Source organism: Denticeps clupeoides, unplaced genomic scaffold, assembly GCF_900700375.1.
Source record: "Denticeps clupeoides unplaced genomic scaffold, fDenClu1.1, whole genome shotgun sequence".
NCBI classification, from domain to species: domain Eukaryota; kingdom Metazoa; phylum Chordata; class Actinopteri; order Clupeiformes; family Denticipitidae; genus Denticeps; species Denticeps clupeoides.
Genome location: NW_021630058.1, coordinates 101,526 through 127,000, shown reverse-complemented (window position 1 = coordinate 127,000; position 25,475 = coordinate 101,526). Strand labels below are relative to the sequence as shown.

Genomic DNA, 25,475 nt, shown 5'->3' with positions numbered 1-25,475 from the left:
AGCCCCGACTGCTGGCCCGAGTGAAGTGTCGCTATGGAGAAGGGGGCATGAAAAGTTAATGACCACCCTCAGTCACTTGACTATCTTCTGGCAAAGCACTGCATATCCCCGGCGGGCAGAAAATCTCCGAATAAACCGATCGCGCACGTAATACGACGTTTCAATCCCGCTGACCTCATTCGTTCCAAATTCTCTACAAAATACTGAAAAATTCCTCAAATGGTCGGCAAATAAACACAATTTGAACTCACCGGAACCCGGGATCCTCTGGTCCCTCTGCAGCCCCTCAGAAAGACGTTCTGGCTCGGCGGCGTGGGATCCTGGGGACCCCTCTCCTTCTCTCTGTCCCCCTGTCCTGTCCTGCACCGCCACCCTGCTCTGGAGACGCGGCTTGATGCTCTGCGCCGCGAGCGTCGGGTTTCAGCGCCTTCGGAGCGACGCGTGCCAGATGCCTGCTGGCCAGAGGGACGTCTTACAGCCGGGGGACAGGCGCCAAGACGCCGGGCCGGTCGTGTCTCCGCTGTATCTGGTGCAGACAGCCCTGCTCCTGGAGGTCCACTGACCGACTTTTCATTCGGTCATGATCAGATGATCACGCACGGTTGAAAGCACTGAAGGTTACGGGGACGGTCCCCCCTGGAGACTCTCAGGGTTAAGTGTCTTGCTCAGGGACACGATGGTAGTAAGTGGGGGTTGAACCTGCGACTCTGTGGTCTCGATGGTTACGGTTGCTGGTGGCCACACAGACTTTAATAAACAGCTGTGAAATATTAAATCTGCATTGATTTATTGTGCGGCAGGCTGCGTTTCATTCGCCATTCCGACAACGTCCTGTCGGCTGATTGTCCATTGAGTCGTCTCTCAGTGCAGGGCTCGTCCTCGGGGGTATTATTTTACACGGGGGGCCGAGCCGGTGGGTCCTACGGGGCTGTCAGGACGAACCATCGCCGCGTTGGACAATCAGGCCCTTCACTAGGGGCCCCGTCTCTGTGTGCGCCGTCCGCAGCGCCCCGAAACCCGAGCGGCTGGAGTGAAAGGAGCCGAGAGCGTTTTAATACTGCGCCACTGTCGCCGCGGGGACGAACAATAACTTCCTCTTTTATTATTGATGGCTCCGGGAGCAGCCGTCAGTCAGCGCGCCGGGGCTCCGTTGGCCGCGGGAATATTAAAGGAGAAACAGGACGCCTCGCGGAGGCCACAGGGAGCCAAACGCAGTTAGTGTTACAGGGTGGACAGGGGACGCCACGCCCATCACAGGCAGGGGGCAGTAGGGAGTCGGCCATTAAGCACACAAAACGCAGCTTTCCCGAAGGCCTCAGCGACAAATGCAGCAGCTTGTTAGACTCTTGCGCACCTTTCTCCAGTTAAAACTGAATCAGAATCGTGTTTATTGGCCAAGTACGTGCAGCACATACAACGAATTTGATTCCGGTAGATGGTGTCTCTCGAGTACAATGTAGGAAAACCACCAAATACAACAAAAATGTGCAGGGATGCGTGTGAGTGTTATTTGTACCAGTTGTAGAATATGTTTATACTGTTTATTAATATATATACTGAATATAAATATATGTATGAATGTACATAGGTATTTAAGTGTACAAAGATGTACAATAAACAGGCCCAAAATCTAAATCCTATAACCAGTGTACATAAGTGAAGTGAAGTGATTGTCACATGTGATACACAGCAGCACAGCACACGATGCACACAGTGAAATTTGTCCTCTGCATTTAATATAAAGTGCAGTGTGCGATGTTTCAGCGGTTTAGGAGGGAGATGGCAAGGGGGAAGAAACAGTACATTATTTTTTTAATTTACAGCCTTTACCAGACGCCCTTATCCAGAGCGAATTACAATCAGTAGTTACAGGGACAGTCCCCCCCTGGAGACACTCAGGGTTAAGTGTCTTGCTCAGGGACACAATGGTAGTAAGTGAGGTTCGAGCCTGGGTCTTCTGGTTCATGGGCGAGTGTGTTACCCAACCAGCCTTTTTTTCAGGGAATTTTCACCAAAAACATGCCATATTAACATCCCTAAAACATATTACAGGTGTACTCATATTACGTATTGTGCGAATTTGCTTCTACTGAGAACTGTATAATGTTTCTTATTATTCACCACAATGTCCTTCCAGCAGGAGATTTGCCCTCAGATTATAGGTTTGCACAGTTTCATATGATCTGAAATGCGGATGTAGGGTCATGTGAGAAGATATGCATGTTTCCAGTTCCACAAGCGACTCATTATTCCTCATAATTCACATTCGGTCACGAGTGGGTGTTCAGAGGAGTCACGTGTCCGCGGCCCGGGAACGAAGATCTCCCGCATCAGAGACGCGCAACTCGAACACAGGCTAATAAACTTAAAACGCAGTAGCCCGGCGGGCGAGACGCTGAGAACCTGAAGAAAAGTATTTACCATGCGTCCTTATCCAGAGCGACTTACAGTCAGTAGTGATCTTGACTTGTTTGGTTGCTTCGGAATGAATAAATCTCCCTGATCGACGGCTCTTCAGAAGAAACGCGGGGCGCAGTAGAGCGTCTCGGGGTGACGGAGTCTTTGTCGCGCATGCGCGTCGCGGCTGTAAAACAACCGTAGGGGCGGCCAGGGGGTCAGAGTTCAACAATGTGGACGCTTCGGGGCGACAGCGGATCATTTTTCACCCCATAATGTGTAAACCGCGTCCGACCAGCCGGAGCGACGTGGCCGCTCCTGTTGTTGGCAGCAGGTTTTAGTTTTTAGGATGGACTTCCTGCTGCAGGTGAAGATCGGCGCCCTGTTCGGGCTCCTGGTTCTGACCCTGATCTTCGGCTCGATCCCTGCCCGACTCAGGTGGTTTCGGGACACCAGTGGAACAGGTGACTTGTGTGCTTCACTGTTTTAACGTCAGCACGGTAACGTTAAGTGCTACTTTTCTCGCGTATTCACGTTTTCGTCGCAGCGTCGAGTCACGTGATCACGTGACGAAATTACTATTTTTTCTTTTAAAGAAAAGAAAACGTTGCAAATACCCAGCTGTCGTGGCTTTATTTATGTTTCTATGTCTTTTATATCTATGTTCGTTGCAGCTGAATAATAATTCTATAAAGAAGGTCTGTGGGTGGGTGGGGTGGGGGGGACTGTGGTGACACTGCTGGCCGATCAGATCAGGATCAGACCCTCTGATCAGAGGGGAACGTTGGGCGTGGCTGCACTGTGGAGATCAATAGAGGTCATCACGCGGACTGAAGGTGTGGTGGGTGGAGATTATGATGATGATGATGATGATGAAATCACGGATCTCTGATTAAGCCTGTGAAGAGGCTCGGGTTTCTGGCTGTTGGAGAGCAGCGGTTTCAGAGAAATAAGTCCGTTCATGTTCTGCTTCCCAGAGACCCACCGGGTGGTGCTGAGCTTCATCAGCTGCTTTGCGGGCGGAGTCTTCCTCGCCGCCTGTCTGCTGGACATCATCCCGGACTACCTGTCCGATATCAGCACCGAGCTGCAGGCACGCAATGTCGCCGTGAGTCTCTCACACACACACACACCCACTCACCACAGACACACACACAGAGCAGTGATAGCCTAGCGGTTAAGGAAGTGGCCCCGTAATCAGAAGATTGCCGGTTCAAATCCCGGTCCACCAAGGTGCCACTAAGGTCCCCTTGATGAAGGTCCCGTCCCCACACGCTGCTCATGGTGCCCACTGCTCACCAAGGCTGACGGTTAAATACAGAGGACACAATTGTTTCACAATGACAATCACTTCACTTTCTCACACACACACACACACACACACACACACACACAGGATCTAAAAAACATGATTTGCAGACCTGGACAAAAAAACCCAGAGATTATTCATCACCAGGAACCGGAAGTCATTTTCACGTAAAGCCGTATCCATGATCACACGATCACATGACCTGGTCAGGGGGATTTACGGCAGCCTCTGGAGACGGAACACAGAGACCGGGGCTCGAGTCTGAGTCATAACTCACGAACAGCGTCCATCTCGTGCAAAAAAAAAACAAGAACCTCCTTCATTCATAAAACTCTCGTTTAATGTTTAATTCATTTCAGTTTTTCCAGCGTTGTTTTTTCCTCCCTGAGAATACGTGCGAGGCCACGTGGTTTCGAATTAAGCAAGTTCACCTGTGCACAGAGTCCGAGCCGTTTAGGATTTGTGGATTTTATAGCTTTCTATAAAACGTATCTTGTGTCCAGATGGATATAGTCAAATATAATAATAATAAAAATTCATGGTTAAAGGAATGTAAAACTAAAAAAAAAAATTTCACTAACATGACCCCCCCACCCCCCCCTACCCGGGCTCCATCCAAAACAGCAAAAATACAATATGGTGTAAAAAGTGTGTGTGTGTGTGTGTGTGTGTGTGTATATATGACTATTATCAGCTTGGTCATCCAAGCAAGTAAAGGAATTTACATGATCATGTCCCTCTGAAGTGCGTGTTCTGATCGGTTTGGATAGTGATGTGCAGTATTACCTGCAGAACGTTCATCTCCGTTTCCTCTCGCTGCGACTAGGGTGATTTCCCCCTGGCGGAGTTCATCATGGCCATGGGCTTCTTCACCGTCCTCATCGTGGAGAGGCTGGTGCTGAGCTGCAGTGGACGTAGGGATGAAGAGCGGGCGCCTCTCTTACCTGCCGGCCACGCCCACGGCCATGAGAACAGCTACAGGTCCATGGACCAGTTGGAGAGCAGCGGGCACAGCGGCCACCACGTCCACGTGGACCGACAGGCGCACTCGTCCTTCCGCTCCTTCATGCTCTTCCTCTCCCTCTCGCTGCACTCCATTTTCGAGGGGCTCGCCATCGGCCTGCAGGACACTGACTCCAAGGTAGGCGGAGCCAGCGCCGACGTCTTGTTACCGTGGCGACATTTATGCGGGTTGAAGGAGTGTTTTATTTAAACCAGAAGGAAATGAACTGTGTGTGTGTGTAGGTTCTAGAGATCTGCATCGCCATCCTGGTCCATAAGAGCATCATTGTGTTCAGCCTATCGCTGAAGCTCGTTCAGAGCGCTGTCCCGCCTCTTTGGGTGGCGGCCTACATCTTGGTCTTCTCCATGATGTCACCTCTGGGCATCACCGTGGGCATCGCTGTCATGGAGGCCCAGCTGGCATCCGGCGCGCTGGTCCAGGCCGTGCTGGAGGGCCTGGCGGCAGGCACCTTCATCTACATCACCTTCCTGGAGATCCTGCCACACGAGCTGAACTCGTCCGACCAGCCGCTCCTCAAAGTTCTCTTCATCCTGCTGGGTTTCAGCATCATGGCCGGCCTCAGCTTCCTGGGCTGAGAGAGAAGGAACTGGACTTACCTTCACTTGGTTCTTCATGTTCCTGCTGCCAGAACTTCAAGAACCGTGGACGTTTGGGTTCCAGCCCATATTTTTTATTTATTTAACCTCAGACCGAAGTTCTGCTGGTGCCAGATCACTTTTATCAGTTTTATTTTTTGGAACTCTCCCATCTTCACTCAGACTACAGAAGGTGGAAAGAGACTTTTGCTTTTCTGAAGGTCGCTGTTTTACTTGACAGTCATTTGTAATGATACGTTTTTTTATTGAAGGTGGGTTCCTTTTTTTATCGAAATGTATAAATGTGTATCATATGTTCAAATGAAGTGTAAATTCCAGAGATTTGTGTAACATCACAGAGTCGGTCATCTTTCATTGTGTTGGTCTGACTGTTCTCACACACACACACACACACACACACACACTTACATACACATACAAACACCATCATAATGACTTCATATGAACAGACATCTTTTCATCTGGGATGAATGGAGCTGCATGAAGGGGGTGGGACAGTTGGACCCCGTCCAGCACCATCACACGCCCCAGTTCCTCGTCACTGAATTTGTCCCTTATGTGACCCTCGTGTGGGTCATTTATGAAGCAGAACACCTTCAGCTCCTCCGTCAGGAGCAGCTCTCAGGTCTGGCGCTAGGGGGTGCTGCTGACGAGATGGCGAACGGGCGGGGCTGTCTGCATGTCGCCTTGCATCAATATGCAACGTTATGATGGCCTTTTTACCGGAGGAGGAGGAATTCCCGGACCAGAAGAAATGCATTGTGGGAATTAAACCTGTTTGGTCTTATTAGTTTGACATGTCTCCACAACATGACTCTTCATCCACATTATATTTACACTTCCAGCGTTTACCAGACGTCCTTATCCAGAGCAACTTACAGTCAGTAGTTACAGGGACAGTCCCCCCTGGAGACACTCAGGGTTAAGTGTCCTGCTCAGGGACATGATGGTAGTAAGTGGGGTTTGAACCTGGGTCTTCTGGTTCATAGGCGAGTGTCTAAAATTCACTCCTAATTCAGTTATTGAGAGAGCTCACACACGGAACAGTGTGTGTGTGTGTGTGTGTGTGAGGTCACTCAGACCAGCCCCTACCCTCCGCTGGATCCCCCTCTTTCTCTCGTTCTTCGTTCCTCTCTTCACTGCTGCTGCTGCTGAGCTCCTGTTGGTCTCTCTGGAGGTAAGAGCTGTCAGATTCTCGTTAATCCAGCGCCTGGTTCATTACAGTCAAGAGTTGAAATAATGGACGGATTTCAGAAGTGTGTCAGGATAAGAATTTATGGTTTATTCATCTGCATTTTCATAATCATTCAGTAGATTCATGAATTCATCTGGAAAAATCTGCATTTTTAATGGAAGTCGTGTGACGTTCTCCGGCAGGGAAGTGGAGAATAAAAGAAGCTGCGGAACCCTCAGAACGTTCACCCACGTCCGTCTCGTGTTCTCAGGATCCGGGTCATGGCTGCTGTAAGTCCCACGTTCGTGTTCCATGCTCGGCTGAAGCGGGTTATGAATGTGGGGGCGACGCCCAGTTCTGGGTCAAGTGCAGGGATGATGGGCCCATGGGAGCAGTTGCGTTCATGTCCTGTTTATGAGGTGTGTGTGTGTGTGTGTGTGTGTTTCCCTCAGACCGGAACGTTCCGACTGATGTCAGAAGAGGAGCAGGCGCTGCGCTCCAAGCTGGAACACCTGACTGTTACCGACCACGGACCCGTCTTCGGCCCCTGCAGCAAACTGCCTGACCATACGGTGCAGAAGGTACACACACTCACACACACAACATGCACACACAAAACAACACGCACGCACACACACACTCACACGCAGTCACACACTCACACACATGCAGACACACACACACGCACACTCACAGACACACACATACACATACACTCATTCCTGTGTGTGTGTGTGTGTGTGTGTGTTCCAGGCGAAGGACGAGCTGAACGAGACGGCGGAGAGGCGTGTCTCCTGTTTGCAGGAGCTGCGCGCGTTGATGAAGGCCCGCGCGGCGGAGGGGGAGGAGCTCTCGCGGGCCGTGCAGCAGAAATTTGGGGATCAGCCCGACTCCGCCCTCCTGCGCTTCATCCGGGCACGGAAGTTCGACGTGGCGCGCGCCCACGAACTGATGAAGGGTGATCATCCGTTTCACGTTATACACGTCCAGCTCCACCCACTGATCGAATATGACATTTTACATTTACATTTACAGCATTTACCAGACGCCCTTATCCAGAGCGACTTACAGTCAGTAGTTACAGGGACAGTCCCCCCCCGGAGACACTCAGGGTTAAGTGTCCTGCTCAGGGACACAATGGTAGTAAGTGGGGTTTGAACCTGGGTCTTCGGGTTCATTCGGGTGCATTTGATTGGCTGCGCATCAAAAATAAGCAACACAAGGCACCAAACCCACAAATCAAGTGGTTGTAGACGATTGAAAGTGAAGCGATGACATCTTACGTAACAGTTCCATGCGTTGGAGCAAGATTTGCGGATTAATCACAATTAACAAATCTTGTGGTGTGTGGTCGGTAACTGGGCCGCAGGCTGGTGCATGATGGGATGGGATGGGAGGGGGGTGTAATGGGTGTCTGGAATGTCCCTTTGTGCCGAATCGTGTTCACCACCATGACCGGGGACAAATGGCGCTCCGCGTTAATTGGGAATCCTTCAAAAGGGGTCATTGTGTGCAAATAGGCCACGGCTGATTTTCACAGGGGACCGAAAAGGGGGTGTTTCTCTCCCACACACACACAGGGACAGCACCACAGCCTGTTTACCCAGCATGCACCACCTGGTGGGGCGAGCTGAAAAACTCTCCCATGTGTCCCAGGCTACGTGCGCTTCCGGCGGGATTATCCCGAGCTCTTCGAGAACATGACCCCAGAGGCGGTGCGCAGCACCATCGAGGCCGGATACCCGCGCATCCTGTCCACCCGGGACAAGTTCGGCCGGGTGGTGCTGCTCTTCAACATCGAGAAGTGGGACCTGGAGGAGATCACGTTCGACGAGGTCTTCCCAGCACCCCTGGACGCGCCATCTTTACTTTACTTTACTCGAAGTTGGTTTTACCATGTTGGTCCACTATGTGTGTGTTCTCCAGACTCTGCGGGCGTACTGCGTGATCTTGGAGAAGCTTCTGGAAAACGAGGAGACGCAGATCAACGGTTTTGTTCTGCTGGAGAACTTTAAGGGCTTCACCATGCAGCACGCATCTGGAATCAAACACACAGAGCTGAAGAAGATGGTGGACATGTTGCAGGTGAAAACACACACATTTTCAACACGTACCGCATTTACCAGACGCCCTTATCCAGAGCGCCTTACAGTCAGTAGTTACAGGGACAGTCCCCCCTGGAGACACTCAGGGACACGATGGTAGTAAGTGGGGTTTGAACCTGGGTCTTCTGGGTACTACCTTGTTCAGGACTCGTTCCCGGCTCGCTTTAAGGCGGTGCACGTCACCCACCAGCCCTGGTACTTCACCACCACCTACAACGTGGTCAAGCCCTTCATGAAGAGCAAGCTGCTGGAGAGGGTGAGGTGGACACAGCTCGCGTAGGACCGTCCCTCGGGAAGTGGTGGATCTGACGCGTTCCTCTGCTCCCTGCAGGTGTTTGTGCACGGGGAGGAGCTGGACCGATACTTCCGGGACTTCGACCCCGAGATCCTGCCGGCGGACTTTGACGGGAGGGGCCCGGAATGTGACGGGAGGGAGACGGCCGCGAAGCTGTTTGGCTCGGAGGACACCGCCCTGTGACCATTTGGCCTCCATCGCTGCGAGAACATAGGCTCTACGAAATGTTGTAGAAAAGGAGGGGTGCAGGTAGTGTTGCGTTTTAGAACTTTGACCTGTAGTCCAGCCGGCTGTAATATGCATTTTATGGTCAGTAAAAAGCTGACATTTTAAGTTGTGTGCAGAGTTTTTGTAAATGTTGGAAGGACTTTTTTTCTTTTTAGCTATACAGTCTTTACATTTACTGCATTTACCAGACGTCCCTTATCCAGAGCGACGTACAATCAGTAGTTACAGGGACAGTCCCCCCCTGGAGACACTCAGGGTTAAGTGTCCTAATCAGGGACACAATGGTAGTAAGTGGGGTTTGAACCCAGGTCTTCTGGTTTGTAGGCGAGTGTGTTACCCACTAGGCTACTACCAGCCATAATGGAGTCTTCCAGCCACCATTAACCACACCCACATACAGGAAAATAATTTATTTTTGGAACACAATAACTATTCCCATAAATTATTACACCACAGACGCCATCGTTTTCTTCCTTGTTGCGCACACATTAAATCTGTGAAGTGGCAGAACTCCCGTCCCACGTTAACACAATGGTCCATCAGAGGAAGGTGAAGGTGCCGAGGAAGAGTTTAAAGCGCGGCGGACGTCACACTCGCCTGGTCCAGGCGCTAGTGCGAGTCGCAGGCCGCTAAACTCCTCCCAGTAGACACGAGTGCGACGGTCACACGAAACTCAAATTCTGAACCAAAGGTGAGAACCAAAAAAAAAAATAAAGTCCCTTAAAACGCGTACTGGAAATAAGACGACGACCAGCAGAACTTTCCTTCTTTCCTCTGAAGTGGAAAAAGTGTTATTGCTCCTTGGTCCCCACAACTCAAGATTAAATACACGTCTACACATATATCTGCATGTATAGCTGCAACATCATTTTTCCTTTAGACGTGATCAAAAAAAAAAAAAAAAGTGGTGATATGCCCAAAATACGCTCGCGCAATTAATAAGAATATATAACAAAATGAATATAAATGCACAAAATAGCAGTTCCCAATACAACAACCCCGAGAGCCATTTTCTGGTCTGCTGCCCCCTTCTGGTCACCGGTCTGAATTAAAGCGGAGGCGGTCACGCCCCATTCTGCCACGCCCCCCTTTACATCAGAAAATGGACCTTCAAGAGAACAGGCATGAAGAAACAACGAAACTCACCCAGAGTTATAATGACAGTCAACAGAACTAAAAAAAACTCAGGTCCCAACCAACTGGTTTCTCTAGATTTATATTTAGACTTTGGTCGTGTCCTTTCAGAGGTACTGGTCACACTTCCGGTGACCTTTTTGGCTGGTCAACCCCATTCATAAAACTCGACTGTCTACGGAACACAAATCGAGGCTGTAAGAACCGTTCCAACGCGTGTCTTCATTCGGAACAAAAAAGGAACGAGACGCGTTGTGAAGACAAAAGGTGGAAAAAGTGACTGAGAGAACATTGGCATTTTGTGTCCTGATTGGCCATCGGGGGTCACAGGGTCATCAGAGGGGTTAAGGCTGAACCTCACGTTCCACACGGGCCCCGCACGTTTGGTGGAACCTGGTGTTTATGATTGTGATGAGGAACAAATTTCACACAGAACACACGGTCAGGGTTCACAGAACTCCAGCATAATAAGGCTGACCTTTGACCTCCCTCACACATGGATGTTTCTGTTTCCTCATTCTTTATAATCGTAATAATTTTTTTTTTTAAGGTGGCATGAAGAAATTAAAGTGCGGTAATAAAAATAGCGCCCCCTTCAGTAACAGCACACGGTGCTGGCTAACCCGTCAGCCTGTGTTGCTGCGTATCCATGGAGACGAGTAGCGCTGGCCCCGCCCATTCCGTCAGCTGACGGCTGCACTGACGGTGGATGGTGGTGCTTAAAACCGAACCAAAGCCAGGCATCTCTGGAAGGAGGCGATCTGTCGGGGTCACGTGACCCATTTTCATATCCCCCTCAGCTGCAGAGGATCATGGGAGGAAGGTCCGTGAGTCAGTAAAAGATCTGCGAGTCAGGTGATGCGTATGGAGGCGGTCGTGCGGCGGGGTGGGAGTGGCCATAAAAGCACAGTGAGTGAGTGAGTGGGTGGGTGTGGCTATTGGGACGTGGCCTCCTGGCACTGCCCGGCATTCTGCTGCCCACTCGCTTGGCACGGTGGCTTCTGCTTCTCCCACTGGCACATGGCGTTGGCGTAGCCGACGATCACCTTATCCATCCAGGTGAGCGGCTGGGGGAAGAGGACCGCCCCCTCGAAGAAGCCCAGGTGGCCGCCGTGCAGGGTCAGAGCGAAGGTCACGTTCTCTTTCTTTTCTGGGTGGGGCGAGAGCGAGAGAGAGAGAGAGAGAGAGAGAGAGAGAGAGGTCAGGGTTTCACCTTCATCCACAGTGTTAACACCACAACAAATTCAAATGTTATTTATCACATACACAGTCATACACGGTATGATATGCGGTGAAATTCTTTAGCGACTGTACAGACCACAATATTGCAAATATTGCAAACATAACCAAATATTACACCAAATATTTATTGTGGTAGTAGCCTAGTGGGTAACACACTCGCCTATAAACCAGAAGACCCAGGTTCAAATCCCACTTACTACCATCGTGTCCCTGAGCAAGACACTTAACCCTGAGTGTCTCCAGGGGGACTGTCTCCCTGTAACTACTGATTGTAAGTCGCTCTGGATAAGGGTGTCTGGTAAATGCTGTAAATGTAAATGTAAATATGTGTAACAGGTAGGGTGAAGGTGTGCAAATGAGTGAAAAAAAACTTAAGAAGTTTGTGCGAGGATTCTGCGGGGACTGAGGCCAGAAGTGATTGAAAGTGAAAGTGTGTTTGAGTTAATGAGTTTCATTGGGGAAACTAACGGATGATGCCGTGCAGAAAATAGATCCATCCCCTGGACTAAACCCGCCACAAATCCTCCGGAAGAGGAACATTCCCTGCCTGCTCATCTCTGTTCCTGGAATTCCAGCCTAAAGACGGGGCGGGGCCTCTATTGGGGCAGTGGTGGCCTAGCGATAAGGAAGCGGCCCCGTAATCAGAAGGTTGCTCGTTCGAATCCCATTCTGCCAAGGTACCACTGAGGTGCCACTGAGCAAAGCACCGTCCCCACACACTGCTCCCCGGGCGTCTGTCATGGTGCCCACTGCTCACTCAGGGTGATGGTTAAATGCAGAGGACAAATTTCACTGTGTGCACCGTGTGCTGTGCTGCTGTGTATCACGTGTGACAATCACTTCACTTTCACTTTTTTCACTTTCACTAACGAAGTGTTCCTACCTGCCAGCGTGCTGGGAATGGTCAGCAGGGACTGGTGCACCAGGGGGTCGTCAGCAGAGTTCACCAGCAGCAGCGGAACGTTCACCTGCAGCACGCGGAGATAAAGCCGTGGGGTCAGATCGGAATGTTTCATCCGTGCTTTTCAGCTTCCGGACCATCTGCTCCACCATCAGAGCCAACTCACGTTGTGGATGTAGTGCACACAGCTCTCCTTCTCGTAGTACTCCTTCAGGGAACTGTAGCCGTGGAACTTCCTGGAAGGACAGAGAGGGGTGAGAGCAGAACGTTCACGAGTTGGGTTTAAAACGCACGGACGCCTCCCCGCGGTGGTGGAGCCCGCCTAGCGGGACGGACGGTTACCATGGTTACGCCACCAGGGTTTAGAACCAGAGACACGTTTACAGGAGAACCGAACCCCAGTACCGTGCATGCTGGTCTACGCTGGACTGTCCGAGGGGAACACGCAGGCGCTCCGTTCAGGTTCGACGCCCGGATGGAATGAACAGCAGCGCCGCCTTCCGATGGGGCAACATTTTGTGGTGGCCTAGCGGTTAAGGAAGCGGCCCCGTAATCAGAAGGTTGCCGGTTCAAATCCCGACCCGACAAGGTGCCACTGAGCAAAGCACCGTCCCCACACACTGCTCCCCGGCGCCTGTCATGGTGCCCACTGCTCACTCAGGGTGATGGTTAAATGCAGAGGACAAATTTCACTGTGTGCACCATGTGCTGTGCTGCTGTGTATCACGTGTGACAATCACTTCACTTTACTTTACTTTCCCTGAATGCCTGTTAGTGGTTAGCATGCTAGGCTAGGCTAGCATCAAAACACAACGCGGTTTGCGAAACTATTTCATAACAGACATACAACGGTTATTTTCCGCGTATCCATGCGCCGAGCAAAGAGAACGGGGAGTTACAGCGCCACCTACAGGTTAAAACGGTGTTGGGGACGCTGGATTTTTGGAGAAAAGCGTTCTCGAAATGTCCAAGCAAACTATAATAAAGCAGCTGCTTCACCGGTCAGTTACCGGGCGGCCACGTTCCTTCAGTAAACACGCGAATTTACGGGCGGCTTCCGGGGTCGCGACCCCCGAGGACACGCCCCCTCACCTCATGATGCTGTCGTCGATCTGCATGAGTGAGGTGGCCGTGTAGAGGCGACTCAGGTCGGCGTCCAGCATCACACTGGTGTTGCCAAACAGGCTGGCCCTGTCACACACACACACACACACACACACACACACACACACACACACACACGGCGTGTAACTTCATACAGAACGATAACAGATTCTGGACATGAGGGACGTGTAGAGGTCAGCACCTGTGTGACAGGATGATCTTCTTCATGTTGTCCGCCATCAGGAAGTTGTAGAACCTCCTGCACTGGTCCCACTGGAGGAAGGTCTCCTGAGCCCTGCAGGCACAGACACAAACAGCGGTGAGACCTCCGGGGACGCCGGCGTCTCGGCTCCGACAGCCGATCAGCGCGCTGATCTGGAACGGCGGCTCTCACCTGAGGGCGCTGTAGCCCTGGCACACGCTGACGCAGCACAGCACGCGCTCCTGGTTGGCCCGGTTCTCCCCCAGATACTTGCAGACGATGTTGCCCCCCAGGCTGAAGCCGACCACGATGAGGCGTGTCTGGGGGAAGGCCTTCTTTATGTAGCCCACCATCGCGGCAAACTCCCACGTGCAGCCTGGCGTGGAAACAACAACAACGTCCAAACAACGTACGGGCAACGTCCAAACAACGTACGGGCAACGTCCAAACAACGTACGGGCAACGTCCAAACAACGTACGGGCAACGTCCAAACAACGTACGGGCAACGTCCAAACAACGTACGGCCAACGTCCAAACAACGTACGGCCAACGTCCAAACAACGTCCAAACAACGTACGGACCATCAGAGACGTTCTGACAGGACCCACCGTAGGTGAAGACTCGCGGCGAGGTCAACTCTATGTTGGGCAGCGCCCCCAGGTGATTGAGCACGGCGCACCTGTACCCCTGCTTCTGGGAATAATCCACGAACGTGCGGATGTAGTGCTTCTCGCTATGGTTACCGATTCCCGGGCAGATCACCATGGTGAAGTCCTCTGCACACAGAACACAACAGTGACAGCGCCCGCTTCATCATCATCATCATCATCATCATCTGACTGGGCAGATTTGCATGAGGGCCATTAGGTGAGTTTCCAGTCCAACGTGTTCATCAGCTTCCACGCTTCAGGTAGGAGAATGGAGGATTCTGGGCACGGAAGGTCACGGCTCCCTGTCATTACAGTAATGGGTGCCGCGGCGCCAACCAGATTAGGTTGCGGCCATTAACATGCAACGCAATTTCATCCACGCAACCCCTCCCTCACCTCCAAAACACACACCCGCGGGGAGAAACTGCGGCGAACGTGTCGCACGAGCGGATACGTTACCTCCAGTCTGGTGGTCTGCGAGGGGCTCGAAGAGGTCAAAGGTCGCCGTGGCCCCGTCAGGCATGGGGAGGTACATCCTGAGCCCGTTGGGGTGAGGGGAGCTGACCCGGCCCAACTTGCCATACAGGGCGGTCTGCAGGTGCCCGCTCTTACCCCACAGCAGCGGGGGGATGTACCTGTGGAGACAGGCCCCGCCCACACTCGGTCAGGCCGCTTTCTCGAATGCAAGTTGATTTAAAACCAAATTCCCGGAGAATCAGTCAGATCGCGGAGCGTATCGTAAAAAACGTAACCCGGAGCAACGGTCCCAAACAGGGTCAAAAGGTCACCCTGTTACATCACACACAAGTCTAGATTTCAATCGGTTATCAGTGATCGCTGGACGTTTCCGAAGCTTGGTTTACCAAGCTCCCCACGCCGGGGGTTGTCGAGTCAAGGTCGTCACGCGCAGGTCACATGACCGCCGGTCGCGGCGCATTACAGTAAATATGTAATAAATCTCCAGCCAGCTGTACACAGTGACAGCGGCGTCACCGGCGTCCACCTCGCCTCCGTTACACAACACACAGGTGACATCAGCCAGGAAGCCGCCAGAAGGGCTCGGCGCTGATGTAACGTTTGAGTAACGAGATAACAGTGATGGCGTTTATTATTAACCTGACTCCGCCCCCCCCCCCCCCCCGGCCACGCGTCACACCCCTGGAGTCCAGCCTGGCCGAGCAAGGTCCACAGCCGTGGCCCTGGCTAGACACGCTGGAACATTCCGGCCCAGTAAGACCTCTGGGGTCAAGGCAGTAGTGAACCTACCAGCCACCAGCCCCCCACCACCAAGTAACATGATGTTCAGCGTGAGGGCACCTACTCTTTGGTCAGTATGGGGCAGGACTTGAGCAGGAAGCGGTTGAGCGCCGTGTCCTGGTAGACGAGTTTGGGCGGCGCGGTGGGGCTCTTGAGGTTGAGGCAGCGCACGATGATGTAGAGCACCGCCGCCACCGCCGCCAGCTTCATCCCGTCGAACATGGCGGGCATCTCCGGGGAGACGGGGTACGCGTCCGACTCGTGGGCACTCATGGCTGCGGGCAGGAGGAAGGTTTCATATTTAATACACCGCGTTTTACCAGCACCTCACTGCTGGACCCGGCTCTGAGACTCTTTCATTAAAATGTCGTTCGAAATGTGAAGATTATTGTCATTTTATAACGTGTTTATAACCGCTGTTCGGAATATTCCGTGGTTGATAAGTTAGTTGTGTCCTGTTTTTTTACACCTGTCTGGTCGATTTAACATTCGTCGCTTCACCGACTTCTACGCGCAAAAATCTATAAAAACCGCCCGCCACAAATCATCCAATTCTTCGCATAAATAAAACTTTGCTTCAAGCAACACACTAGACTAGTTTTTTTATATATAGCATAACAGTAAAGTACTACATGCAGTGTTATCTTTAAAAATAAGAAACCGGGTAAAAACGACTCTGTAAAGTTGCCGACCCCTGACCCTCTTGACCCTCCTTCACCCGAATTTTGGAGGCGATTCCTTTTTACAGGCCGTTCCGAACTTCTACTTACAACCTGGTTACGATCCACCAGCGTGAAGCGCGAAGACGTGTAATTTCCCTCCCGATATTAACTTTTTTTTCTTTTTTCGCGACTACGTGTCATAATCAGCAACGGTCCGGTGGAAATCGGCTGTGAAAAGGGGGCAGACACCCGAGTCCTCCTCCTGCTGTTAAAATCCAACCCGCTTTGGGCTCAGGAAGGCTGAAAACACACACACACACACACACACAAACACACAAATCTCTGCCCGCTGGTGCCAGGCGGGGTCCCCCACCAGGCTTACAGAACCAACATGCAGCTACGCGGGAGGAGAGATTCCTCACCGGCTACCGACAGGCCCGCTTCTTCCTCCTCCGGCTCCTCCACTCACAGTGGTCCGGTCAGACCTGAGGCGAGAGGTCAAACCGTCAGTCGGTCCCTCGCTGACCAGACGTCCCCGAACGGAAACACGAAAATATGTGATTAATTTCCTCACTCTCACAATAACACCAAATAAATGTCACATATGCAGCACTCCAGATTCTTTTTAGTTTTAAGCTAGCTGGATATATTATATATCATTATTATCTATTTTAGTTTTATTTTTTAAAAGCCCAGTCTCGGCTGTGCTGATCTGTACCACCGAGGGTCCGTGTTCGGGTACCTGGAACTCACGCTTCGGACCAGGTCGGCCTACGGAAGCTCCGCCCCGGCGCGACACTCGCGCTCCATCTCGCCGCGGAACCTCAAACGACGGCGGCGAACACGGCGACGACGGCGACGTCGGGCTCGGCGTCCGCGCCACTCGCCACCCGCGGTTTGCCAGCGAATTCCTCGCCTTCCGCGCAACCGGACACCGCAGAGGGGCGGACTTCACTTCCTGCTGGAGACGCGGCCTCGTTCGGATGCGGCGGCTCCTATTGGCCGCGGCGCGCCACGTCACGACGTCGACGTGACGTCACGTCGTTATTTACCGAACGAGCCTCTGGAAGATAAACAAGTAATGGACGTCTTTCCGAAACGTTATAAAATAGAAACGGTGGTTATATAATGAAGTATTGTGAAACGTGTCCCCCGTATTTAAACCGTCACCGTTGGCGGGCAGCGTGTGGGGACGGGACCTTCATCAAGGGGACCCCGGTTTGGGACTCGAACCCGCGACCTTCCGATCATGGGGCCGTCACTGCCCTCTTCCCCTTCACTTAAACTGATCTGTAAACGTTGAAACGTTTAGAAAAGGTGGTGTAGATTAAAAAAATATATATTTCAAAAAATTCTTTCTTGCGTCGTCATTGTAAAAATCAGCTTTTGATTATTATAATTGTTTTCATCATTACGTTTCATTATTCACCTTGACATTTTTCTGATTATATGGACCCAACAGAGAAGTGCGACATTTTACAAATCAAATTTATCAAGCCGAAAAATAATAATAATAAAAAAAAAATAATAACAATAATAGCACGACTGATCGGATTTGGTAATAATTGTCGCTGTTAATTACTAGTTGAGGTGCCGACTGTGCTGCGTGACGAGTGGCTGGGTGAGGCCGGATGAAGGGATGACTGGGAAGGGACCTAATCCTCCGGGCGGCTTTACTCGCTATTCGCCGCGGCGACTCGGACTCCGCAGACATGAAGCTCCGCGTTCCTCTGCCGCTGCTCCTGGTCTGCGTCGCGGCCGCGGCGAGGGGTGAGTTTCCGTCCACACGTCCACTTCCTTTTATCATCTACATCTGCGTTAACAAGTTTTACACATATACGTCTTTTATACGGATCTCGTGGTTTTATTTCACTCCGGAAAGCGTCGGGTCAGATTTGTTCTCTGCACGCCGCAGGACAGATGAATACTGCTGTGAAATATACTCGTTTTTTGGTGGTTTAATGTTGTGGAGGGGCAAGGGACCGTTATACATGCTAATGAGATCACCGAGCCCCGCCCACCCGGTTCGGTAAGGAGATCAGTGGACCTCTGGGACCAGGCCGGTCCAGCTCGGGCGTCCGGACCGTTCTGTTCCGTTCCCACGGTCACGGCCAGCTTTTTCTAGGCGAGGGTTTCGTGAGCGGTGTTTTGTTGTTTTTAATGAGGGGTTCTTGTCTGGGCCCGACCCGCCGGCTCCTTTCGCCATGTGGCGTGGCAGCAGAACAGACGCATCATGGCTGCTCCGCCCTTATTAAATCAGCCCAGACGCCATACGTAGGGCCAGTCGCAAGGTCAAGGGGTCAAACCCTGCCAACAAAGTTTCTGACATGTTTTTTATTGCGTTTTTTTAATTTAGCAGCCCGACGGTACGTGATTTTAACACCGTACTTACTCTCCTCGTCACAAAATTCATGAAATGAGGGTTTTTTTCTGCACTTTCCCCACTTTTAACTTTTTTTTAAGCACAAGTCTTCTTCCTTCTTTTTAAATAGGAGACTACTGCGAGGTGAACAAGTGCCATAACGGCGGGACGTGTGTGACGGGGGTCGGTGACGACCCGTTTCTCTGCATCTGTGCCGACGGGTTCACCGGGGACACGTGCGACGCCACCGAGAACGGTGAGCCCACCACAAAACCAAGGCGAGCGAGCGGTCGCGGTTCAGGCGAATCTGACCTCTGACCTTCCTCCCGCAGGGCCATGCAGTCCGAACCCCTGCAGGAACGACGGCGCGTGTGAGGTCGTCACTCACACCAGGAGGGGAGACGTGTTCAGCGAGTACGTGTGCAAGTGCCAGCCGGGGTTCGAGGGCCCGCACTGCCAGATCAGTGAGTGTGTAGAAGCTCTTATAAAACCTGTTTACGGTGTGAACCCCACAAGATCTCGACATCTGCTGACGGAAAAGCGGAGACCAAAATAGGTACAAATGTCTACCTCTGGTGTTATAAAGCTTCACCTGGGACAACTGGGACAGGTCTTCTTAGTTGAAGCACAGGACGAAGTGCAGGTTTCTGCTGAAGGGGCGTCAGCTGAAGGATTTCCATTTCCTGCTGCTCCAGCTCCGTGAACGTGAACTTCGAGGAGCATGTGGTAGGTGGTAGTAGCCTAGTGGGTAACACACTCGCCTATGAACCAGAAGACCCGGGTTCGAATCCCACTTACTACCATTGTGTCCCTGAGCAAGACACCTAACCCTGAGTTGCTCCAGAGAGACTGTCCCTGTAAATACTGATTGTAAGTCGCTCTGGATAAGGGCGTCTGATAAATGCTGTAAATGTAAATGTAAATGAGCATGTTGTCTCCACGTAGCTTGTCGTGGCTCAGAGGAACATTTTATTAAAGGCTTCTCTCCATACTTTTATTACATGTTCATTTTATGCGACACGTTTGACGCTTGTTTGGGAGAGTAGTGGCCTAGTGGGTAAAGAAACGGACCCAGAATCAGAAGGTTGCGGGTTCGAATCCCGACCCACCAAGGTGCCACTGAGGTCCCCTTGATGAAGGTGCCATCCCCACACACTGCTCCCCGGGCGCCTGTTCAGCAAGGGTGATGGTTAAATACAGAGGACACGTTTCACCGTGTCACCGTGTGCTGCGCTGTGGCGTACCTGTTGGGAGACCATGCTAGAAAAGTCCTTTGTTTGAAGTCTGCATGTTTAATTTGTGTGCATATGGCCATAAATAGCCGTTTCACACATTTATTACGTATGAATGAAAAGAATGTCAGTTGTTTGTTGCCATAACAACCGTCTGCAGTCTCAAAAAATCCACCAAAGAAGGAGAAAAGAGCCACTCACGCAGGCCCCGGTGTGTGGTGGGTCGGCAGTTGACCTCCGACCCGCGAAGCGCTCGTTTATACACCACGGCGAGGTTTATACACTTGGGGAATGTGGACCGGAGGCTGGCGGCCTCTCGGGAGGGATTTATCATCTTAGGTGCGGCGAGGCGTCTGACGCTCGTCTGCCGCTCGGATTAACGCTTGCGTGTGTCTGCTGGGCTCTTCTAAAGCCCAGATAAATATAGGCAGCCCTCTGTTCCAGCCAAAACAGCCATCGCTGGAAGGGGCGGAGCCGCTGAGCGTTCTGGAAGTGACGCTTTCTGTTTTTAGACTTCTTCTCGGTGGAGGTCATTATCAGCTGAACATGCTGCTTCGCGCTGAATACGTCTCAGATGAGCTGCATGATCAAAAAGAGATGGCGACTAGGCCACCGGAACAGTTCTGAATTGGTTATGCAACTCTGTGAAAACGTGCACGTTAACACACTTTAATGGATGTGAGAGAAGACCTTCCTCTTTAGAACTTGTAACCTTCTTCTTGTCTGACTCCTGTATAGAAACTAGAACAGAGTGAATAAAAAGGTTGTATTCATAGTTGGGGGTCCTAGTGAACCAGAACTGACCACTTCATCCATGGTGACATGGAAGCACGTTGTAAGTCACTCTGGATCAGGGGCGTCTGGTAAATACCTTAAATGTAAAATGTAGAAAATCAGTTATTGTCACAAATTCACTGGGAAATAAATTGTCCAAAGTTGCCGTCCCATCAACTTTCCAAGCAGCGAAGTGAACGTCCGCGTACTAGCTGGATAATTCCAGATGTTGAGAAGTAGTCCACCGTCGTCGTTCGCTCGATTGGAACATGCTGACCCACAATGACCTGTGGCAGGACACGGTAGACCTGCCAGAAACACTCACTTGTCTCCGCCCCTCACGTCATGTCCAACATATTCTGAGGACGAGTGTCCCTCATCTGTCTCCGTAATCTCCTCTACATAACAGGGTAGATGAGTCACTTAAATTTACATTTTCAGCATTTACCAGATGCCCTTATCCAGAGCGACTTACAGTCAGTATTTACAGGGACAGTCCCCCCCCCTGGAGACACTCAGGTTAAGTGTCTTGCTCAGGGACACGATGGTGCTAAGTGGGGTTTGAACCTGGGTCTTCTGGTTCATAGGTGAGTGTGTTACCCACTAGGCATTGTATACACGTTGGGGAGATCTGTAAAACAAGCATGGAAACACACTGGGACGAGTTTTGTTTGACGTCTCCAAATCCCACTGAAATCCCTTCCAAATTCCGACGCCATGACACTCATCCTGCTGCCTTAACTGAGGTCATGGGACATAGTGGGTGGTGTTGATTCAACTCCTGCTTCTACTGTGAAGGTGCCAGGTTGCTGATCCCATATGGCAGCCGTCCTCGAAAGCATCAGTCTGTAATGTCAACGGTGGGATTATCTTAGCGGCGAGAGACGGAACAATAGCAACAAAATCCAGAAAAATGCGTTTCAAACAAGTTATAAATTAATTTGGTGTGATGGCGGCAAAGGTGGGACGTTTCTTGTATTTGGTCACAAGGTTTGCACGTGTCTTGGACGGGATTTTGTCTTTCAGCTCTCCGGGTCATCAATGTTTCGTGGCTGATGTTTGGAGACACGAACCTTCAGCTTCCTCCACAGATTTTCTGTGTGGATTAAGGTCTGGGGACGGACTAGGCCGCTCCAGGACCTTAATGTGCCTCTTCTCCGGCAGGTCTCCTCCTCCTCCGATCACGGCGACTTGAGTTGATGCCAAAGAGCTCGACTTTGGCCTCACCTGACCACAACACTTCCACCCGGTCCTCTTCTGAGCCACGCAGATGTTCAGTGGCGTACTGTGTTACTGACTGTGGTTCCAGCTGCCTTGAGATCATTTTAAATAAAAAATGAGCTGGTTCCACGCCGTTCTCATGATCATTGAAACTCTACAGGGTGAGATCTTGCGTGGAGCTCCAGACCGAGGTAGACTGGCAGTCATTTCATGGTTCTTCCGTTTATGAATAGTCGAACCAACTGTTTGGCCTTGTGTAGTTCCACAGTCTTCTCCCTGACGTCATCGTGTGGGGACGGTGCTTTGCTCAGTGGCACCTCGGATTGATCAGTGATCAAATACCTATTTAATTCATGAAAGTGCAAATTAATTTCTAACTTTTTAAAACTTATTTGGGCTTTTTGTGTTATTTTTCTGCCTCTCACTGTTCGAATCAACATGAAATGATAGACTGATCGATTCTTTGTGAGTGGGTGAAAATGGTCATGGGATGAAGTAATTATTTGCCCCGCTGTACGGGGCGGAGCGGTAAAATGTCCCCCGTGTTCGCTGTGCAGACGTGAACGACTGTATGGGGCAGCCGTGTAAGAACGGAGGAGTGTGCCGGGATCTGGACGGGGACTACGCCTGCCAGTGCCAGTCCCCCTACGTGGGCAAGCAGTGCCAGCTGCGTGAGTACCAGCTCCACCAGCTCCGCCTCACGTCTCCGCCCGCGAGTAACGTGTGTGTGTGTGCGTGTTCCAGGTTGCATCTCCCTCCTGGGCATGGAGGGCGGGGCGATAGACGAGTCTCAGATCTCGGCCTCCTCGGTGCACTTCGGAATCCTGGGCCTGCAGCGCTGGGGTCCTGAACTCGCCCGCCTCAATAACCAGGGCATCGTCAACGCCTGGAGCTCCGCCCCCCACGACAAGAACCCGTGGATCGAGGTGAGCTGACCTGCTCTACGGGGACCAGGTCCGGTACGGTCTGAAATCGGCGCGTGACGGTGGGGTTCGGTCCACAGATCGACCTGCAGAAGAAGATGCGACTGAGCGGCATCATCACCCAGGGCGCCAGTCGCATGGGAACCGCCGAGTTCGTCAAGGCCTTCAAGGTGGCGTCCAGCTTCGACGGGAAGAGCTACACCGTCTTCAGGGGCGAGGGCCAGAAGAAGGACAAGGTGCATCCACGGTTCACCTGACACTCAAATATCACGTCCGGACCATGTGACTGTGAGGGTGGGCGTGTCTGCTGAGCAGCAAGCAACGTTGCCGCTGAATTTAGCCAATTAAAACTTTTTTTTAAATTGACAAGTGAAAGTGAAGTGAAAGTGAAATGATTGTCACATGTGATACACAGCAGCACAGCACACAGTGCACACAGTGAAATTTGTCCTCTGCATTTAACCATCACCCTGAGTGAGCAGTGGGCGGCCATGACAGACGCCGGGGAGCAGTGTGTGGGGACGGTGCTTTGCTCAGTGGCACCTTGGCGGATCGGGATTCGAACCTTCTGATTACGGGGCAGCTTTCTTACCCGCTAGGCCACCACTGACCCTTTTTTTAAATTGACATGCCTAAAAATGACCTTCAAATGACTCGAAAGTGGCGTGATAGGAATATTTGTGGGAAACACAGTCTGTGAATTCGCCCGTGTGGTTTTATTAAACGAAGCGTCGGTAATAAACCGGCTCGGCGTGTTCGGTGTGTTAATGAGGGACGGCTGATGAGAACGCGGACGCATTTTTACAGGTTTTTGTCGGGAATGTAGACAACGACGGCACCAAGACCAACCTGTTTGACCCGCCCATCGTGGCCCAGTTCCTTCGCATCGTACCCGTGATCTGTCGCAAAGCCTGCACGCTGCGCATGGAGCTGATGGGTTGCGAGCTGAACGGTAACCATGGCAACGGACGCCCCTGCCCTCTCCTGCCCTTCTCGTGGCGTTGACGCCGCTGTCCGTCCCCTGTCCGCAGTGTACTCGAACACGGCCGGCTGCACGGAGACGCTCGGCATGAAGTCGCGGCTCATCTCGGACGAGAAGGTATCGGCGTCCAGCGCCCACCGCACCTGGGGCATCGACACGTTCACGTGGCTCCCGCACTACGCCCGCCTCGACCGGCAGGGCAAGACCAACGCCTGGTCAGCCGCCTCCAACAACCAGTCCGAGTGGCTGCAGGTGGGTTTGGAAGTCCCTGAGTGTCCCCAGGGGGGGACTGTCCCTGTCACTAGTGACTGTAAGTCACTCTGGATAAGGACGTCTGGTAAATACTGTAAATATAAATGTCTGTTTAACATGAAATACGTGAAGCAGCATTCATGCCATGTGACAGGTGGACCTGGACACTCCGAAACGCATAACGGGCATCATCACCCAGGGAGCAAAGGATTTTGGGGTCGTCCAGTTTGTGTCGGCCTTCAAAGTGGCGTACAGTGACGATGGGCAGGCGTGGAAGGTGGTGCAGGATGTGACCACCAATACAGACAAGGTAGGTCCCACCAGACCCACCGGTCTCCGGGGTCTTCGGCAACCGGTTGATGAAAGCCCCTCTTCCACCCAGATCTTCCAGGGGAACATCGACAACAACACACACAAGAAGAACATGTTCGACCCCCCGTTCTACGCCCGCCTGGTGCGCTTCCTGCCGTGGGTGTGGAACGAGCGCATCACCGTGCGCATGGAGCTGCTCGGCTGCAACGAGTGAACACCCCACTGCACCGGAGGAGAGATTTGCTCCACACGCCCCGTCTAGATGGTCCAGCTTTTATCTCGTCGTGTTGATAATTTTCTTAATATACATGCTGTGCTCATTTTGTACTCAAACCGTACGGCTTCTAAAAGGTTCTTGCACTGGATCTGCTGGGCTTGTGCTGGTGCTGACCTGACCTAACGTCAAGCTGCAGATCCAGAATTCCACCGCAGGCTAATTGTGCTGGAAGGAACTGCCGAAATAGTTGTTTTATGGTCAGATGTGGCCTGTCTTGATTGTGTAATGTCATTACACTGTTCTGCACAGTGTGTGCGTGTGTGTTTTCAGTTCGGCAGTGTCCAGATGTCTGCGGTCCCTGTGGTGACCCCAGACTTTTAAGGCCATTGCCCCCCCCAACCCCAAGATCATCAATGGAGTCACATCAGGGGCTTCAAGCCTAAAAAACGCAATATTATAGAAAGTCCAGTCAAAAAACATCCAGTGACACATCTTACAAGAACACATTTATAGCTCCCATAATTCCACAACCACAACCGTCACATGACCAGCTAATTAGAAAGCGGCGCGCTCATATAATCATTTATAGGCTTAGAACGCACCGTTTTATACGTAACGTTGGGTGTGTGTGTGTGTGTACACACCAACGCTTCTCTGCTCTTTTTACCACTAATTCTACTATTTCTAATTTAGATGATTCAGTTGTCTGGGGATTGCAGAGATGTGTTTTTTTTATGTGTATTTGCATTTCTTATTATATATTGTAGACGTGTACTAATGATTTTTTTTTACATTTTTAATATGTATGTCCTACCTTAAGTAATCAATAAAGTGGTTACATGTTATAGGATAGTGTTCAATGTCAGTTTCTTTACCCTGATCACATCTGGTCGCAATGCAGCAGAAATCAGTTTATTAC

At 51.4% G+C, this 25,475-nt stretch overlaps 4 protein-coding genes across 8 annotated transcripts; 3 read left to right on the top strand and 1 right to left on the bottom strand.

The window, feature by feature from the left end:
• Positions 1 to 2,412: 2,412 nt before the first annotated feature.
• On the top strand, positions 2,413 to 5,656 carry LOC114781720 (zinc transporter ZIP1-like). 2 transcript variants are annotated; one of them, XM_028968094.1, is made up of 4 exons: positions 2,413 to 2,861; positions 3,375 to 3,490; positions 4,533 to 4,847; positions 4,952 to 5,656. In XM_028968094.1, exons 1-4 carry the CDS (start codon positions 2,747 to 2,749, stop codon positions 5,303 to 5,305), a joined length of 900 nt encoding a protein of 299 aa, XP_028823927.1. In that variant the 5' UTR covers positions 2,413 to 2,746; the 3' UTR covers positions 5,306 to 5,656. The 2 variants fall into 2 exon arrangements, with proteins under 2 accessions (XP_028823927.1, XP_028823926.1); XM_028968093.1 differs by having other exon boundaries at positions 3,375 to 3,505.
• Positions 5,657 to 6,397: 741 nt separating this feature from the next.
• LOC114781701 (retinaldehyde-binding protein 1-like) lies at positions 6,398 to 9,233 on the top strand. Its single transcript, XM_028968058.1, has 8 exons — positions 6,398 to 6,503; positions 6,704 to 6,790; positions 6,953 to 7,081; positions 7,254 to 7,458; positions 8,157 to 8,335; positions 8,427 to 8,585; positions 8,751 to 8,861; positions 8,937 to 9,233. Exons 2-8 carry the CDS (start codon positions 6,782 to 6,784, stop codon positions 9,081 to 9,083), a joined length of 939 nt encoding a protein of 312 aa, XP_028823891.1. The 5' UTR covers positions 6,398 to 6,503; positions 6,704 to 6,781; the 3' UTR covers positions 9,084 to 9,233.
• Positions 9,234 to 9,523: 290 nt separating this feature from the next.
• LOC114781700 (monoacylglycerol lipase ABHD2-A) lies at positions 9,524 to 17,322 on the bottom strand. Of its 4 annotated transcripts, none has more exons than XM_028968056.1 (11): positions 17,024 to 17,322; positions 16,704 to 16,766; positions 15,684 to 15,894; positions 14,822 to 14,997; positions 14,321 to 14,488; positions 13,904 to 14,087; positions 13,712 to 13,804; positions 13,498 to 13,596; positions 12,572 to 12,641; positions 12,388 to 12,472; positions 9,524 to 11,412 (listed from the first exon to the last, which is right to left on the bottom strand). In XM_028968056.1, the coding sequence occupies exons 3-11, from the start codon at positions 15,890 to 15,892 to the stop codon at positions 11,198 to 11,200; spliced, it is 1,299 nt and encodes a 432-aa protein (XP_028823889.1). In that variant the 5' UTR covers positions 15,893 to 15,894; positions 16,704 to 16,766; positions 17,024 to 17,322; the 3' UTR covers positions 9,524 to 11,197. The 4 variants fall into 4 exon arrangements, with proteins under 4 accessions (XP_028823889.1, XP_028823890.1, XP_028823887.1 ...); XM_028968057.1 differs by having other exon boundaries at positions 17,035 to 17,322; XM_028968054.1 differs by having other exon boundaries at positions 16,390 to 16,766; positions 17,024 to 17,318.
• A 544-nt stretch (positions 17,323 to 17,866) lies between these two features.
• On the top strand, positions 17,867 to 25,406 carry LOC114781699 (lactadherin-like). Its single transcript, XM_028968053.1, has 10 exons — positions 17,867 to 18,051; positions 18,774 to 18,899; positions 18,976 to 19,107; positions 22,428 to 22,541; positions 22,615 to 22,796; positions 22,874 to 23,029; positions 23,601 to 23,745; positions 23,825 to 24,027; positions 24,182 to 24,337; positions 24,410 to 25,406. The coding sequence occupies exons 1-10, from the start codon at positions 17,994 to 17,996 to the stop codon at positions 24,551 to 24,553; spliced, it is 1,416 nt and encodes a 471-aa protein (XP_028823886.1). The 5' UTR covers positions 17,867 to 17,993; the 3' UTR covers positions 24,554 to 25,406.
• Positions 25,407 to 25,475: the final 69 nt, after the last annotated feature.

Excerpts from the sequence above, each read along its gene's own strand:
- LOC114781720 (XM_028968093.1), top strand. The coding sequence starts at position 2,747 with ATGGACTTCCTGCTGCAGGTGAAGATCGGCGCCCTGTTCGGGCTCCTG. Across the intron at positions 3,506-4,532 it reads TGCAGGCACGCAATGTCGCC|GGTGATTTCCCCCTGGCGGA; the intron begins GTGAGTCTCTCA and ends CGCTGCGACTAG. Across the intron at positions 4,848-4,951 it reads TGCAGGACACTGACTCCAAG|GTTCTAGAGATCTGCATCGC; the intron begins GTAGGCGGAGCC and ends GTGTGTGTGTAG.
- LOC114781701 (XM_028968058.1), top strand. Across the intron at positions 7,459-8,156 it reads CGCCCACGAACTGATGAAGG|GCTACGTGCGCTTCCGGCGG; the intron begins GTGATCATCCGT and ends CATGTGTCCCAG. Across the intron at positions 8,586-8,750 it reads AGATGGTGGACATGTTGCAG|GACTCGTTCCCGGCTCGCTT; the intron begins GTGAAAACACAC and ends TACCTTGTTCAG.
- LOC114781700 (XM_028968056.1), bottom strand. The coding sequence starts at position 15,892 with ATGAGTGCCCACGAGTCGGACGCGTACCCCGTCTCCCCGGAGATGCCC. Across the intron at positions 14,489-14,821 it reads CGCAGACCACCAGACTGGAG|AGGACTTCACCATGGTGATC; the intron begins GTAACGTATCCG and ends TTCTGTGTGCAG. Across the intron at positions 12,642-13,497 it reads ATCGACGACAGCATCATGAG|GAAGTTCCACGGCTACAGTT; the intron begins GTGAGGGGGCGT and ends CTGTCCTTCCAG.
- LOC114781699 (XM_028968053.1), top strand. The coding sequence starts at position 17,994 with ATGAAGCTCCGCGTTCCTCTGCCGCTGCTCCTGGTCTGCGTCGCGGCC. Across the intron at positions 18,900-18,975 it reads GTGCGACGCCACCGAGAACG|GGCCATGCAGTCCGAACCCC; the intron begins GTGAGCCCACCA and ends TTCCTCCCGCAG. Across the intron at positions 23,030-23,600 it reads AGGGCCAGAAGAAGGACAAG|GTTTTTGTCGGGAATGTAGA; the intron begins GTGCATCCACGG and ends GCATTTTTACAG.